Source organism: Biomphalaria glabrata, chromosome 3 (genome assembly GCF_947242115.1).
Source record: "Biomphalaria glabrata chromosome 3, xgBioGlab47.1, whole genome shotgun sequence".
Lineage (NCBI taxonomy): Eukaryota > Metazoa > Mollusca > Gastropoda > Planorbidae > Biomphalaria > Biomphalaria glabrata.
The window spans coordinates 28,201,893-28,216,978 of record NC_074713.1 but is presented as its reverse complement, the minus strand read 5'-3'; the positions used below and the strand labels follow the sequence as shown (position 1 = coordinate 28,216,978).

Sequence of the window (15,086 nt, the reverse complement as noted above, 5' to 3'; positions counted from 1 at the left end):
ATCACTTTAGTTTCAGACAGGGCTCATCACTTTAGTTTCAGACAGGTCTCATCACTTTAGTTTCAGAGAGGTCTCATCACTTTAGTTTCAGACAGTTTTCACCATAGAAAAATTGTATCCTGGATAAGCAAAGCTTCTTTTGGTATTGAACATCATTTTTATATCATGTTTCAGAATCCCACAGACTGCAGTGCTGCCAAAAAGATTGTCTGTAACCTCCATAAAGGCTGTGGGTTTGGTTGTCAGCTTCACCATATTGCTTACTGCCTGATAGCTGCCTATGCCATGGAAAGGACATTGATACTGGAATCCAAGGGCTGGAGATACTCTCCTAAAGGCTGGGAGACTGTATTTGAGCCTCTGAGTAAAACCTGTACAGAAGATAGTAGTGCATCAAGGACACACTGGGGAGGCAAGTCAATCACTCATCTGAATTAGGACACAATAAGCATGATATGTCCCACTTATTTGATACACACCACACGTCACATCACATTGACATTAACAGACCTCACTCTGGAAAAATGCTTTTCTCATAGCACTATGGAATGGAAACAAGTTTATTTTATTTTTAATGAGAGGACTGTATGAAAGGCTCTATGAAAGACTCTATGAAAGACTTTATGAAAGACTCTATGAAAGACTCTATGAAAGACTATGAAAGACTTGTTGAGAGCAAAATAAAAGTTACATTCCAAATTATTTGTAAACATTTGAAATGTAATAGCAATCCCATTTGTTTTTTTCTTAAAGCTTCTAGCGACATGGACAAATATGATGTCATTGATTTGCCTATAGTTGATAGTTTGTATCCTCGACCTGATTTTATGCCACTGGCTGTGCCTGATGACCTGTACAAGGAGCTGGCTGTCTTCCATGGTGACCCTCCAGTGTGGTGGATAGGCCAGATCATTCATTACCTCTTCAGGATGAAGCCAAATGTACTGAAAGATGTAGTGAATGCTGGGAAAAAGATGGGCTTTAGGGGAACTGTTGTAGGGTAAGTAGCTGTCCCAAACCTGCCTACCGTTATGCAAAATGGGTATTTGTTACGCAAAATCTCCTAAAAATGACTGCCTGTATACAAAGATGAATTTAACCAGTCACGTTATGCATTTCGTATCCTTTTTTTTTCCTCCCTAGACTAGCTTACGTGTGGTCATGCTTAGCCGTCCTATTGGGGGGGGGGGGGGGGGGGGGACAGAAAAAATGGGGTGTACACATTATGTCCAGATCTATACTTTGATTGGATCTTGATAGCAATTAGATTTAGTCTAGATATGAAGAACGCAAGAGTCGTGGAGTGGGGGGGTTTGTACCGCTCAGTTAGCTGCTTCACCAACGTAAGTTCATTAGTAGAAATCAATTATTTTGGTGCTTTATTTTTTTAAAAATACGAAGCGCTATTGATTCAAAACATTGTAGATCTAGATTACTTATTTCAAAGGAATAGATCTAGAGTCTAGACTACAATCCTATAGAGTCTAGCTAGACATTACGTTACGATTCTCTACATTCTAGATCTAATTTAGTATGATCTAGATCGATAACATCTAGATCTAGAATGTTTATATACTCAGAATATAGATATATTCCAGATTCTTAGTAGGCCTACGTTTGTAGTAGATACACAGGATCGGTAACATTCTTACTCTTTGAGTCCAGTTCTAGATCTATGTATGTAGGCCTAGATTTAGATCTAGATCTAATCTAATAATTAAATAGTAAATCTAGAGTAAAACCACTAGAGATCTAGACTCTAGAACTAATTCATATAATTTAGACTAAGATTAAGATTTTTATACATCTAGATTTGTTCTAGACTCTACTTGTCTTTTCTGGTGTCTAGAATCTAGACCAGAGAAATTAATATATATTAACATCTTTAATGTATTAGTTAGTTAGATTTATATTTTTGATCTGTCTCTAGAGCTCTGTAACTACTAGATTAATAGATTATATAGATCTAGATTCTAAATTTACTAGTGGCAGCTGTGATACAGATTTGATGGCCTGTAATAATTAAAAAGGAAATTGTCTTCTTTAATATTTATCTAAATATAATATTATTATGCTTTTATATTATATATATATATATATACATATATATATATTATAATATTTGACAAAATAGTCGATGGTGCTAGTGTTACACATTTTCACCATCAGTGTTACACATTTGGACTTCTTTAGGTAGGCAGGTCTGCTGTCCTTTTTGTTTGTTGTATCTTGAATGTCTCTCAGTTTTGAATCAACATGTCCCAAACTTTCTGAATTCTATTGACTTGAAATCTTTCTATTAAGAGAAAAATAATACGTTGTAGACGCCAGGGGAAAGAGTTTCTGAAGAGTTTCTGAAGCTCAGAAATGTAGAAAAAACGCTTGACTCAGAGTGAGCTTAAGGCGCTCCCCCAAACATCTTATTTGATCAGTTGTGTGGTGATTGTAACAATTTTATTGTAAAATGTTGAGAAACACATAGACATAAGCCCCTCAGGTGCCATTCAACACATAGGGCTGCAAGCTCTCTCCTCAGAGATCAGTCTTAGGCGACTTTCACAGCCATTTTCCTTCTAAAAAGGTGTGAAGCCATGATTAAACGTGGGTGGACATGTTTTTGCGTTCCTCTTTTCGGCTTTCATGTTAAGGCTGACTTTGGTAAACGTGTTTCGTCTTGTCTAATGATATGTCTCACAAATGTCAATTGACGTTTAGTCGCCACTTTCCTTAGATGGTGAATGCTTGTGCACGAAAAGATTTCTCCATTATCTCGGCACGTTATTCATAGGATCCTTTTCAGCCATCACTGCTCAGCCTCCTTTCAATCTTCAACATCTCGAAGCATAGGTGGCTGTTGGGACAATGATTATATTGAGTAGATGGATATTAATCTTCAGGCTAATTGATTTTTTTATTCAGGTAGGCTGTACGTTTTGAAAGACGGGTCCTGCTTTGCAATCTGACATGCAACACCATGATATGCAACTTCATTGCTTGTGATAGATAACATTGCCTAAATAGGCTAACATTTCTATTTGTTCAAGATCTGTATGACCAAAGTTGATGGATGTTTCGGGTAACCTGCACCCAATATGCATAACTTTGAGGGGGTCTTTATCGGTCATATAGTGTATACATTTAATTGTATTTCAAAGTAATGATATGTCATCTGCAAAATCCAACTCTGTTTGGTTTAAGCCATGTGAACCTGAATGCAGCCTGTTTAATGTGTTTCTTTGATATTGTCAATAACTGATGACTACAAGAAAGAGAAATGGGGATATGATAAACCCTAATCTCCTATCCCTCTCGGTGTTGAAGAGTTCCAGCTTGATTTGCTTTAGACATGTAGCAAGAGAATAAAGCATTTCGCAACAATTTATCCAGATTTGCCTTTTCAGAAGAAGGCTGAGAAACACTAGTATAATTTAAATTATTTTCCATAAAAAGCTCTTCAATAATCTCTAATAAAAATGTACAATTCAATGTTTCTAAAAAAAATTGTACATTTTAAATTTATGTATTCACTTTTGATAAAATGTTAAAAACAATATTTTAAAGTAGAATCGAAAACCATTTTCGGGTGTAACCAATCAATTAATTAGCTTATAGTTTTATTATTCAACATAAAAAAAAAAAAATAGTTCTTTGTTTTTTTAGGGGGGAGATTATTTTTTTCCTTGGGAGGAGGGTGAAACCCTAAGCTTACTGCACCTTGTGACATCGACCCTAGTGATGCCACTGTCGGCATTGTTACATTATTAAATCTATATGAAATAAATAAAAACGTTTGTGACAATCGTTACAGGGTTCATGTAAGGAGGACAGACAAAATCAACTTAGAGGCTGCCTACCACTCTCTAGATGAGTACATGATTCATGTCAAGGAGTTTTATGACCAGTTAGAAAGGAGGCAGCCCAACATTACAAGACGAGTCTATCTGGCTTCAGATGATTCCAGTGTACTGCCAGAGGCCAAAAGCAAGTAAGTGCTTGTGTAATTTATATGTGTGCATAGTTTTTTTTTTGGAAAAAGAAAAAAAGATTGACTCTTAAAAGAGAGGTAAAATGCCACAGAGTCAGAGATAGTTTTGTTTTAAATTCACATCTCATCTTTGTCTAAATGCAATTCAAATTCAAGCAACAGTTCCTGGAGTAAGAGAGTTTTTTTTTTGAGTTGTTCATATAGAGAAACATGTTATTACCTTTTATATTTGAGGTTTTAAAATAAGAAAATAGTTTACTGTATTTCCCAGTGTGTTCTTGAGGCACTGTTATCTTCTGTACAGGTTTTACTCAGAGGCTCAAAACTTACAATATTTTGTGCCTAATAGGCAGGGTAGTCTCTATTGTGCCTAATAGTATTTGACCTAGCAGGGTAGTGTATATTGTGCCTAATAGTATTTGACCTGGCAGGGTAGTCTCTATTGTGCCTAATAGCATTCTCTATTGTGCCTAATAGTATTTGACATGACAGGGTAGTCTCTATTGTGCCTAATAGCATTTGATCTGGCAGAGTAGTCTCTATTGTGCCTAATAGTATTTGACATGGATGGGTAGTCTCTATTGTGGCCAACATATTTAGTCCTGTCTGGCTGAAACTGTTGGCTGAGAAAAATCTTTTATTTTAAAATCCTAATGGCTAAATTTGTCCCTAACCTGTATTTTTATTTTATTTAATGCAAGGCTTTTACAAAGGACTTATTCTTTCGGGGGGACTATGTTTACAAAGAATAAAAATAGAGCAGGATTTTTAAATTTCCTGTTTTATATAGGTTATGGTGACTTTGAAATTTCCTTTATTAACAACTGATTCTCTCCCTTAGGTATCCGGAGTATAAATTTATTGCAGACATCACTATCAGCCAATCTGCTGGTCTGGGAACCAGGTATTCAGATGGCTCATTGAGAGGAGTCATTATAGATCTGTACTACCTGGCCCGTTGTGACTATCTGGTCTGCACCTTTTCTTCACAGGTGAGTATTATGTAGTCTTATCTAGTTTATTTAAGTTGTCTATATAGTATGCAGAGTTGCCTACAAATACGCATCTTGCATATTTTGGTATTTTGTACGCAAATGTACACGAAAATACAGGAGTACGGTTTATCAACTGAAAATACCCATTTCTCTCTGTAAAGAAAAAAAAGAGTAGATCTTGCTAATCATATATATAGATCAGTGTGTCAATTTCTGGAAATGGACTATTCCTATTAGATCTAAAACAAGATAGTATCGTTTTTTTGTTTTTTTTTGCGCTTGCTGTTGCACGAAAATTTAAATACTAGATCTTACTGATCTAAATAAAGCTCCGTTCCTTTCAATGTGTCAGTTTATATGAAGTCTTCAAACTGATTGGGAATTAATTGATTAGATCTAATTAATCTAGACTGGATCTAAAACTAGATAGATCTTGAGATATTTTACGATGTCAGGCACCTATGATGAAATAAATTACGTAAATTTAGATTTAGAATTCATATGTAAATCTAGACTTAAATAGATCTAAATCTCTAGATTATTCTAGAATTAGATAAATCTAATTCTAGTGATGTCTAGAATCTAGATTCCAGATCTAGATGTGAATAGGTGTGTAGACTAGACTTAGATTTATCTAATTATAGATTTAGTCTACTGACTACGTCTAGTAGCTCAAGGCTCTAGATATCTGTATCTAGATTTACTCAAAAGTAGCAATTGGTGCCATCTATCAATAGATTTATTGATCTCCTTTCTTATCCTTTTAAAATAAAAAAGGGGAAAATTGTCTGTTCTAACTTTGTATAGGTCTAGATCTAGTTAGTATTTTACATTCATGATAGAGTAGAGCTTACAATTCTGTGGGATTGTTAAAACACCTTTAAATGCACATTAAAGAGCAATCAACTGTAAATGAAGCTGCCTACAGATTTAGATCTATTCTAGATATAGATTCAATTTTAGTAAACCACCAAATTCAGCTTCAGGAGGAGAGTTCTTTTGAGAAAGTGACAAGGGCAGAGGTTTTAATAGAGAAATATTGTTTGAGCTTAATCTCTCTCTTAGCATGATAAACAGAATCAAAATAATGTTCCCTGACTTGCAGAACGTATCTTCTGTGTCAGATCAAAAGCTACTGTTATAGTCACTAACAACTAGCTTCAAAGAATGTAATCAGGGGCATTGAAAGCTGAGTGTGTTTGCGCCCTTCTTCAATACATATGTTTGTTTTTTTTAAACAACTTCAAGCCTCAGAAACCAGAATAAATAACCTTAGCTTACAGCTATTCAGCAGTCTCAATAGCCCAGCTTTTATATTAGAAATAAGTTCAATGACTAATTATGATTATCTGCCTGAAAAAATATCTTTATAAAGTTTGCAATTAGTGATTGTAGTGGATGTTAAATCTTTCATTGCTAACTGCAAAGAAGGCTTTGAAAGAACAAAAATCTGAACTCTTTCAAAATGTGATAAAATATTTCCATTGTCTGTATACCTTGTAAATAAATTATCCATATACAAAACTACCTTTATAGAATTAGATGTCACTGATCCAGTTAAGCAAACCATTACATCTGGTTAAAGTCAAATTTAACTTCTAACAAAAATGTCGTGTTTTTTTTAATGAATTTTCTGTTGCCGCTATTATGGAATTCAGAAAATACACTAGAGGTATTATGATCATAAAATCATTGCAAAGTGACAAAAATGGCAGCATTCTAACATTCTAGAAAAGTCAAGATGACAAAGAGTAGAAGTGTAAATATTTATGTCTTATATAACTTTATGTTGTGTTAACTTTAGGATTGCTGCATTTCAGGTGTTATTTTCTTAAATGATTTGTAGTCTTTCCTGATTATATTTCTTTATATTTACAAAAATACACATTTGCCCCTCAAAATACACATTTACAGGTTTGGGAATACACATTTCCATTTTGGCATGTATGCATCTCTGAGCATGGGAAAATTATTTTGAGTCCTCCATAACTAGTGGGTCTTGACACTTATTTGAGAGAGAGTAAAGACAGGCCTAAACGTCTCTAGAAATATGGTGCTAATGTAACCCTTTCCTCTAGTTACATAGTAACTAATTTCCTCTGGTGAGAACGTTATTATGAACCTTCTTTACTTTCTTCAGACTGAGCAAGGGAGGCAACCTTTAGGAGAAACTTCAATTCAGGCATCCACTATCTAGTAATATATTTGACGGGCTCCAAACGATCAGTAAACCAAATTATTTGTAGCGCCCCTAAAAACTTTTTGCTATGGAAACCTTGCTATGACATTTGTCTAGATCTTAATACTGTAGTGGAGAGCATTGAAACAGTTTGACTGGTGTGGATGTGACCCAATTAGCAACCAAAAAGGAATAGATTAGCTTATAATTTTTTTTTATGTCTGGAATTTTCGTGTAATAAAATGCTTTAATAAAACGCTTTATTGACTTTTTAATGTCTTAGTAACAAAGTGTCAGTTGTATACCTAGTACCAATATATATATATAGGTTTGCCTTTGCTTCCTTCTATTCACTTTTAAATTTTTTAGGTGTGATGTAAATTTTTTAAATTTAAAATAAAAATATATTTTTGTCCATAATGCATTTCCATTCTTTAGAGATTTTTCTTAAGTTTTCAGTATTCAGAGAGGACTAGAACTAACCACTTATTCAACTTACAGTAGTCTTAGGTTAGCCTATACATAGCATCATTGGCCTCCTTCAGCAGTGAAACGACTATGGTTCATCTCAAACACTTTTTCAAATGGCTGTTGAGCCCTATTTTGGAGAGACACTCCCGTCCACATATATTGCATGTCAAGGTGGCTTTCGCTTTGGTGGTAGAAGAGCTGGCCATTTTCCGTGTGGCACGCTTTTCTTCAAGCAACTGGTTAAATAAATGTGATATTGTAATTTTACTAGATATTACCTTGTCTAGTCTTTGTTTTTTCAATGCTCTAAATTTCATTGTTTAATCTTTTTTTTTTTCCTACTAGGTGTGTAGGGTGGCCTATGAAGTAATGCAAACCCTTCATGGAGACGCCTCTAATAATTTCAGGTCACTTGATGACATATTTTACTATGGAGGTCAGGATGCCCATGATGTCAGGATTATAGAAGGACACCCATCTAATGGAGATGGTGTCATGGAGATAAAGGTAAGGCTTTAACAAGATGTTTAGAGTAGTGTCGAAGTGGATGACTCTTTGAAAGTCTGTTTTTGCTCACAGAATGTTTCATGGAATCTTACTTTGTGGACAAATATTATTTCTTTTCAATTGTAAATATTGTCAGAAGTAAGATAAAGGTGCTAGTCTGGAGGTGGGATGGGTGGGGAAGATCTTGCACACTGAGTGTATATATTATATAACTGGGCATTGATTTTCTTAATCTTTTCTTTCAATTAGCCAGGAGATGCTGTAGGTATTGCAGGCAATCACTGGAATGGTTACTCCAAGGGAGTGAATCGCAGGACTGGTGTCTCAGGACTATTCCCAACATATAAATCAAAGGATATTGTAAAGACTGTGAAAATGCCCACATATCCACAAGTTCCTTGGAAGGTCAGGTGATGGCCTTTCAGTTTTGTTTGTCATGTTATTTATACTGCATTTGTTGTCAAGGGCACTGCGCCGGGGGGAAGGTGATATTTGCATGTTACCACTGTGTGTTGTATTAACAACAAATATCCATTGTGGCTTGATTATTTCATGTATTATTTATTATTTTATTTATCAGACATGTTTGAATTTGAATTGAGATGCAATGTTTGACATTGACTTGACTACAAGAGTGTATTTATTGAAGGCAGTAGCCAAGTTTGTCATTGGCTTGACTACAAGACAGTGTATTTATTGAAGGCTGTAGTTTGTCCAACTAATGTGGTTATTTCATTTAATAGGATAGAGTTGTTCTCTTTTCCTTGCTCTTTTATCTGAGAAATTGTTTATAAGGACTTCCAGGAATCTATAAAACAGTGGATTGGAATTTTATAACAAAGTAAAGCTTTCTAAATAGACTTTTTAAATAAAAACATATATATATATATATATATTAAATTTGATAGCAAAATTTTACACCAAAAATTGTTTTTTTGATTATAGTATTTTTTGTTCACTATATTGAATCAGTGTACTCTGTTGACTGTGGATATTGTGTACAGATTTTTTTTCTTAGTTGTACACAGTTAAAGTTTTAACTGTTATGTGATTAATGCTTGAATGTACACATGTACAATGTATTTTCTCAAATATGTATATTCACATACATATGTCTTTTATATTTATGTACTCATGGGACAAACTAAACCAAAGAAATGAATGAGCAGAATTTGAATGGGATACTAGAAATAATGTCTGTCACGTTACTGTGGCATCTTCAATGACTATTTGTACACCAATTGCTCATGTGATATTATATTTAATTAATAGCCCCCCCCCCCCCCCCTTTTTTTTCTTTATTTTAAAGAGAAATGGAAATTTTTATCATTTGATTTTTAGAATGTTTTCATTATATGAATCATTTGTTGACCAACATACAGTTCTATAAAAACATGTTTGTTTCACCATTTTTGTTGTTACATTACATTGTTAGAAGTAATTATCTACCAAGGAACTCTTTTTTAAGCCCAGCCACAGCCAGCAGGTATTAGAGACTGAAAACAGATTATTTATCTGTTAAACATTACACTTACAAACAATAAATTCGTTGATAATTTATTATTATTGAACTGGTCACTCTTAGAAATATATTTGAGACTTTATCTTGAAGTAGTCATTTAAAGTATGTCATTTTTTTTTTAATTCATTACTTTTGTATAGCATGCATGCTCAGTGCACTCAGGTCCAATTCTTTTTGTGGACTTGTGATGTGGTGGCTATCTGGTAGAAAGTTCCTTTAGAAGTTCAGCAACCACAACTCAGCTCTAATCTGGATTTGAATTTGATCCTTTTTGCTAGGTAGCAATGAGGTTTAGGCCACACAGCCACACATCATTACTTTTGAAAGGGAGGTAATAAAGTGCTTTGGTAGGGGGGATAATCAGGGTAAACTTTTGTCAAGTGCTGTGATTTGTTTTTTTTAAATCAGACTCAAATCTCATTGCTGTAAGTAGGATGTTAGTGTTAGTATTACAATTAGTATTTATAGACAAATGTTGCTCATTGACATTTAGGAAAGCTGGGATATGCTAGACAATTAGCTTGTTAACAGTTTTGTTGTTGACATTATGTTAACATTATGTATAATGTATCCTATATTCACAATTTTTATTTAGTGATTAATGAAGCTTTTTTTTTTTTTTTTTAATTGAATGAACTGATCTCTTTCATTGTCTAGCTAGTTGAATTTGAGTTTTTTTGTTATTTTGATTCTGGTTTGTGTACTAACTACATTCATTGTGACTGTTCAGATTATCCTTTTACTGGAACAGGAATGTTGGGTTTATTTGATGGAATATCTTTTTTTAAACCACAGTGACAGATATTCTACTCTTTTAATGTGTTATTGTCATGAATGTTGAATATCTATTTCATATCACATCAACAGTTTATTATTGTCTTAACCTTGTTTACTAACATTGACCACATTTGTTGTTGTGCTTACACCATGATCAGTTCTTTCATTGCATTGCATTAGACTTTTGTTTTTCGGTTGCATTTAATTTTGTGCAGACTAATGGCGGGACTTTTTTTTTTTTGTTACACACCAGCTTTGCTGCTACTTTGTTTGACAGAAGACACAGTTGTGTTTGATCCCATCATGCTTTGCTTAGTACTTCTTCTTGTGTTAGGATTGGCTGATTTGTTGATTGTTATTTCAATTTCTTTGAAATCCTTTGATTCAATGGGAACTATTCCCTGACTTTGTTTGATTGGAATGTTTTCTGTGATGACATAGAAAGAACATCCTACACCTTTTTTTTACTTCTATACATTTCTGGGCCACATTTTAACTGATACACTTTTTATTCAAATACCAGTACATCTGCTTGTCCTTTGTTTACTTTAGTTGGCAACATCTAGAACTCAGGTTTTCAATTCAGAATTAGACTGGCTGTCAGCCCAATGACTACACTAGTTGATTGGTGTAAACAGCAATGTTTTGACACATTAGGAGATTTTTGTTGGACCAGTTGTAGTGTTGTTATAATTGTTTACTGTCCTCAGCAACAACTACTTCCACATCTTTGTCCTCCTTCCCCTTCTCCTGGATCCTCTTCTCAGATTTAATCTTTAGTGACAAAAATATTTGTTAAAAAAAATGTAGACAACTTAAATAAAAAAATGTATGTGCAATGATTGTAATTATTGATGTGATTAGATAGATGCTTTACACACATATTTTAATATTTGATTTTGTTTTGCTTCTCTAGTCATGAACATTTGATTGCTATAAATGTAAACAATTTTAATGTTCATTTAATGCTTTATTTATTTATTTTTGTACCAAACTGTACCATTGAATGTGTTGTTAGTGTTGACAGTTGTTGAAACATTGTCTGTTCTAATTGTTTCAATGAAGAGTATTCAACTAAATTGCCATTTGTACAAAGTCTGTTGGGAACAATGGAACTACTTAAGACACTGGAAAGGTGCAGTGGTTAAATGTATGCTGATATCAAAAGGGACATTTACTGGTGAAGTATTGTGTGTCTGATGTCAAAGCTAATGTTTGGCAAGTTTTGTTTGAAGTCTCTTGTGTTAAGATTTCTCTCCCCTCCATAATTAATCAGATTTTGATTTTTGTGTCTGTCTGGATCTATGTAGAAAATGCAGAAAAGTTTGATGTACTAGAGTTGAAAGGTCATACAGTTTCATGCTTGTCCCAATTAATTTTAAATGATCAATTTGTGTCATTCGCACCCTGAAAAAGTTTAAATTTAGTTCTAGCTAGAAAACAGTTAACAGGAAGAAGTCTTAGTAGTAGTGTCAGTAGTTTGTGATGGGGCTAATGTTCTTGTATTCCACTAGATTTGTTACAGTTCACATGAAGTTAGTGCTGTTAAAACAAAACAAACAAATACAAAGCATCAAGTCATGATAACATTCGTGTGCTCTACAGTGTGATTAGTTTGAGCACTCTTGGGGAGCTCACAATAAAACGTACACAATCAAGTGTATTTTTTTACTAATGAAATTCTCCCAATGTAATCTAGTAATGCAAGGAATAGCCCAGTCCTCCAATCAACAAGTATATAACCTTTATGTATCACATTGTTCAGTTTTGAAGCTAGTTGAGTTAGATCTCTGATAGTATATAGACAAAGGACTGTACCAGTAGATGTTTAAACTGATAGTATATAGACATTGGACTGTACCAATAGATGTTTAAACTGATAGTATATAGACATTGGACTGTACCAGTAGATGTTTAAACTGATAGTATATAGACATTGGAATGTACCAGTAGATGTTTAAACTGATAGTATATAGACATTGGACTGTATCAGTAGATGTTTAAACTGATAGTATATAGACATTGGAATGTACCAGTAGATGTTTAAACTGATAGTATATAGACATTGGACTGTATCAGTAGATGTTTAAACTGATAGTATATAGACATTGGAATGTACCAGTAGATGTTTAAACTGATAGTATATAGACATTGGACTGTATCAGTAGATGTTTAGACTGATAGTATATAGACATTGGAATGTACCAGTAGATGTTTAAACTGATAGTATATAGACATTGGACTGTATCAGTAGATGTTTAGACTGATAGTATATAGACATTGGAATGTACCAGTAGATGTTTCTTTCATTAGTGATTTCAATTGAACCTGCTCACTTTGTACACATAAACTCCATGCACTCTCTCACTCACACAGAGACTGCCTATAAATGTTTTCAGTTTCATTATCAAGTATTAAAAATGTTTAAAAGAGAGAACTACACAAAGGGGGGGGGGTTGTAACTGTCTGCTTGATGTCTAGGCTCTGTGCATGGAAAATGGTTTGGTCAAGTTTGCTTTTAATTCCTGATGTTGTGGAGAAAGAAAGATAATTTTAGCTTGTTGTTATGAAATTTTAGTTCAATGATTGTGAAAGAAAAATGTTATGTTTTTTTTTTGCTTGACATCAAGAATTTCTGGAGAGTCTGTTGGTGTGCATCAATTCACCTACCAATGTTCTCTTGTTGTTACAAATATGACATAGTAAATGTATCAAGTGTAATGGTGAGAGACAGTGCTACTGGCTTGTACTAAATAAATGTAAGGATGTGTCATGGATCTTGTCAGAGGGAGTTTAAACATGTAAAAAACTAAATTAAAAAAAATGTTTCATTTAATTTTTTAGATTACATTTGTGCATTTTAATTAAGAATTTCTTGATTTTTTATGGATACAGTTTTTTAAAACTGTTGTGTTTTTTTTTTGCCGGTAATTAAAAATGTTTTTATGCAAATATTTTACTTCGGAAACTGGCATCTTTTTCTCAAACATTGTTTACGTGATTGTTTATCTCAAACTTTTATGATCAGAGTGCATTAAAAATACATTTAGAAAGTTATCAGTGGTAAATTCTTTTTCTGAATCCTATGATAAATCTTTTTATTTTTTTAAAAATATTTTTCCATAAGAGATTAGAACATTGGACTTACAAACCAGTGTCATGTTAAGCAGCCAGAGAATCTAGGACTTACTTGTTACATTTGGTAATGTAACCCTGGATAACTGCAGTGTAATGTCTATGCTAATTGCTTTCAATTATTAATTTTTACTTGCCAAAACAAAATGGCAATACAATAAAATAAAAATAAATCATCTTTTTTTTTTTTTGAATTAATTTTTTTTTTTTTTTTAAAGATTTAGATTATTGATTTTATGTACTGTGTTGTTCTCCCAGTACAAGGTATGTTATTTAGTGGTTGCAACTACAGCTAGATAACTGCTAGTTTAATTCACTTTCTTATAATTTTACTCCAATGCCATTTGTAGTATTAAAATGAGTAGCTTGACAAATGAATACAAGAAAACCAAAATTGTGTACTAGTTCTGATATTTTCATCTTTGATTCTCACTTTTGTTAGATTTATATACAATGAGATCCATGACTCGAGCTGTATCACTGTATTTATTTCCCTTTGGCTTCTGAGTTGTCTTTCCCTTGTCTCTTGTTATGTCTCTATTTATAGACACGACCTCTTTCGTTAATGTATTTTTTCCCTTCTTAGTCAGTATTTGTATTTCTTCTTGTTTTCTCTTGGACATTTATTTCTCATGATGAAATCAAATTGTTTTAAAATAAAACACAAACTAGTCATATGTTGGATTGTCTTGTGATTTGTGTCAGACCTTGTATCTACGTTCTAGAGAACAAAAATCTATAATAATACTACTAGGCACTGTCATTGAGTCAGAAGAGGACCCAGAAATCACATGAGATGTACATAGAACAAAGGCAGACCCAGAAATCACATGTGATGTACATAAAACAAAGGCAGACCCAGAAGTCACATGTGATGTACATTGAACAAAGGCAGACCCAGAAGTCACATGTGATGTACATAGAACAAAGGCAGACCCAGAAATCACATGTGATGTACATAAAACAAAGGCAGACCCAGAAGTCACATGTGATGTACATTGAACAAAGGCAGACCCAGAAGTCACATGTTATGTACATTGAACAAAGGCAGACCCAGAAATCATATGAGATGTACATAGAACAAAGGCAGACCCAGAAATCACATGAGATGTACATTGAACAAAGTCAGACCCAGAAATCACATGAGATGTACATAGAACAAAGGCAGACCCAGAAATCACATGAGATGTACATAGAACAAAGGCTTTAGAGACTTTAGAACAATACATGGAGACTTAAGAACACGATTCCCAAAGTGGTCTATATAGACCCCCAGGGGTCTACGAGAGTGAAAAGAATGAATTGGGGGTCTATAAACTGTAAATGGGGGGTCCACGATAGCGGATTTCATCTGAGCAGTTGGGCCTTAAATATTTTTTTTGCTATTTATGAAATTAACACACATATGATTTGTACCTTAGTTCACCGTTTAAATTTCAACCCTGATATTCCAAAAAAAAATATTTTAAAAATGTTAACTTCGTGTTTAAATATCTTCATTGTGTCTGTGAAACA

The 15,086-nt window shown here is 33.6% G+C and overlaps 1 protein-coding gene across 2 annotated transcripts in view; it reads left to right on the top strand.

Moving 5' to 3' along the window:
* LOC106073669 (alpha-(1,6)-fucosyltransferase-like) overlaps positions 1-14,246 on the top strand; it is a 28,054-nt gene extending 13,808 nt beyond the window's left edge. For both annotated transcript variants that reach the window (XM_013234283.2, XM_013234282.2), the window contains exons 6-11: positions 175-412; positions 754-1,000; positions 3,809-3,985; positions 4,827-4,977; positions 7,976-8,137; positions 8,387-14,246. In XM_013234283.2, the coding sequence (XP_013089737.1) occupies positions 175-412; positions 754-1,000; positions 3,809-3,985; positions 4,827-4,977; positions 7,976-8,137; positions 8,387-8,551 (1,140 nt within the window). In that variant the 3' untranslated portion in view covers positions 8,552-14,246. The remainder of the gene's footprint in view (positions 1-174; positions 413-753; positions 1,001-3,808; positions 3,986-4,826; positions 4,978-7,975; positions 8,138-8,386) is intronic.
* The last annotated feature ends 840 nt before the right edge of the window (positions 14,247-15,086 follow it).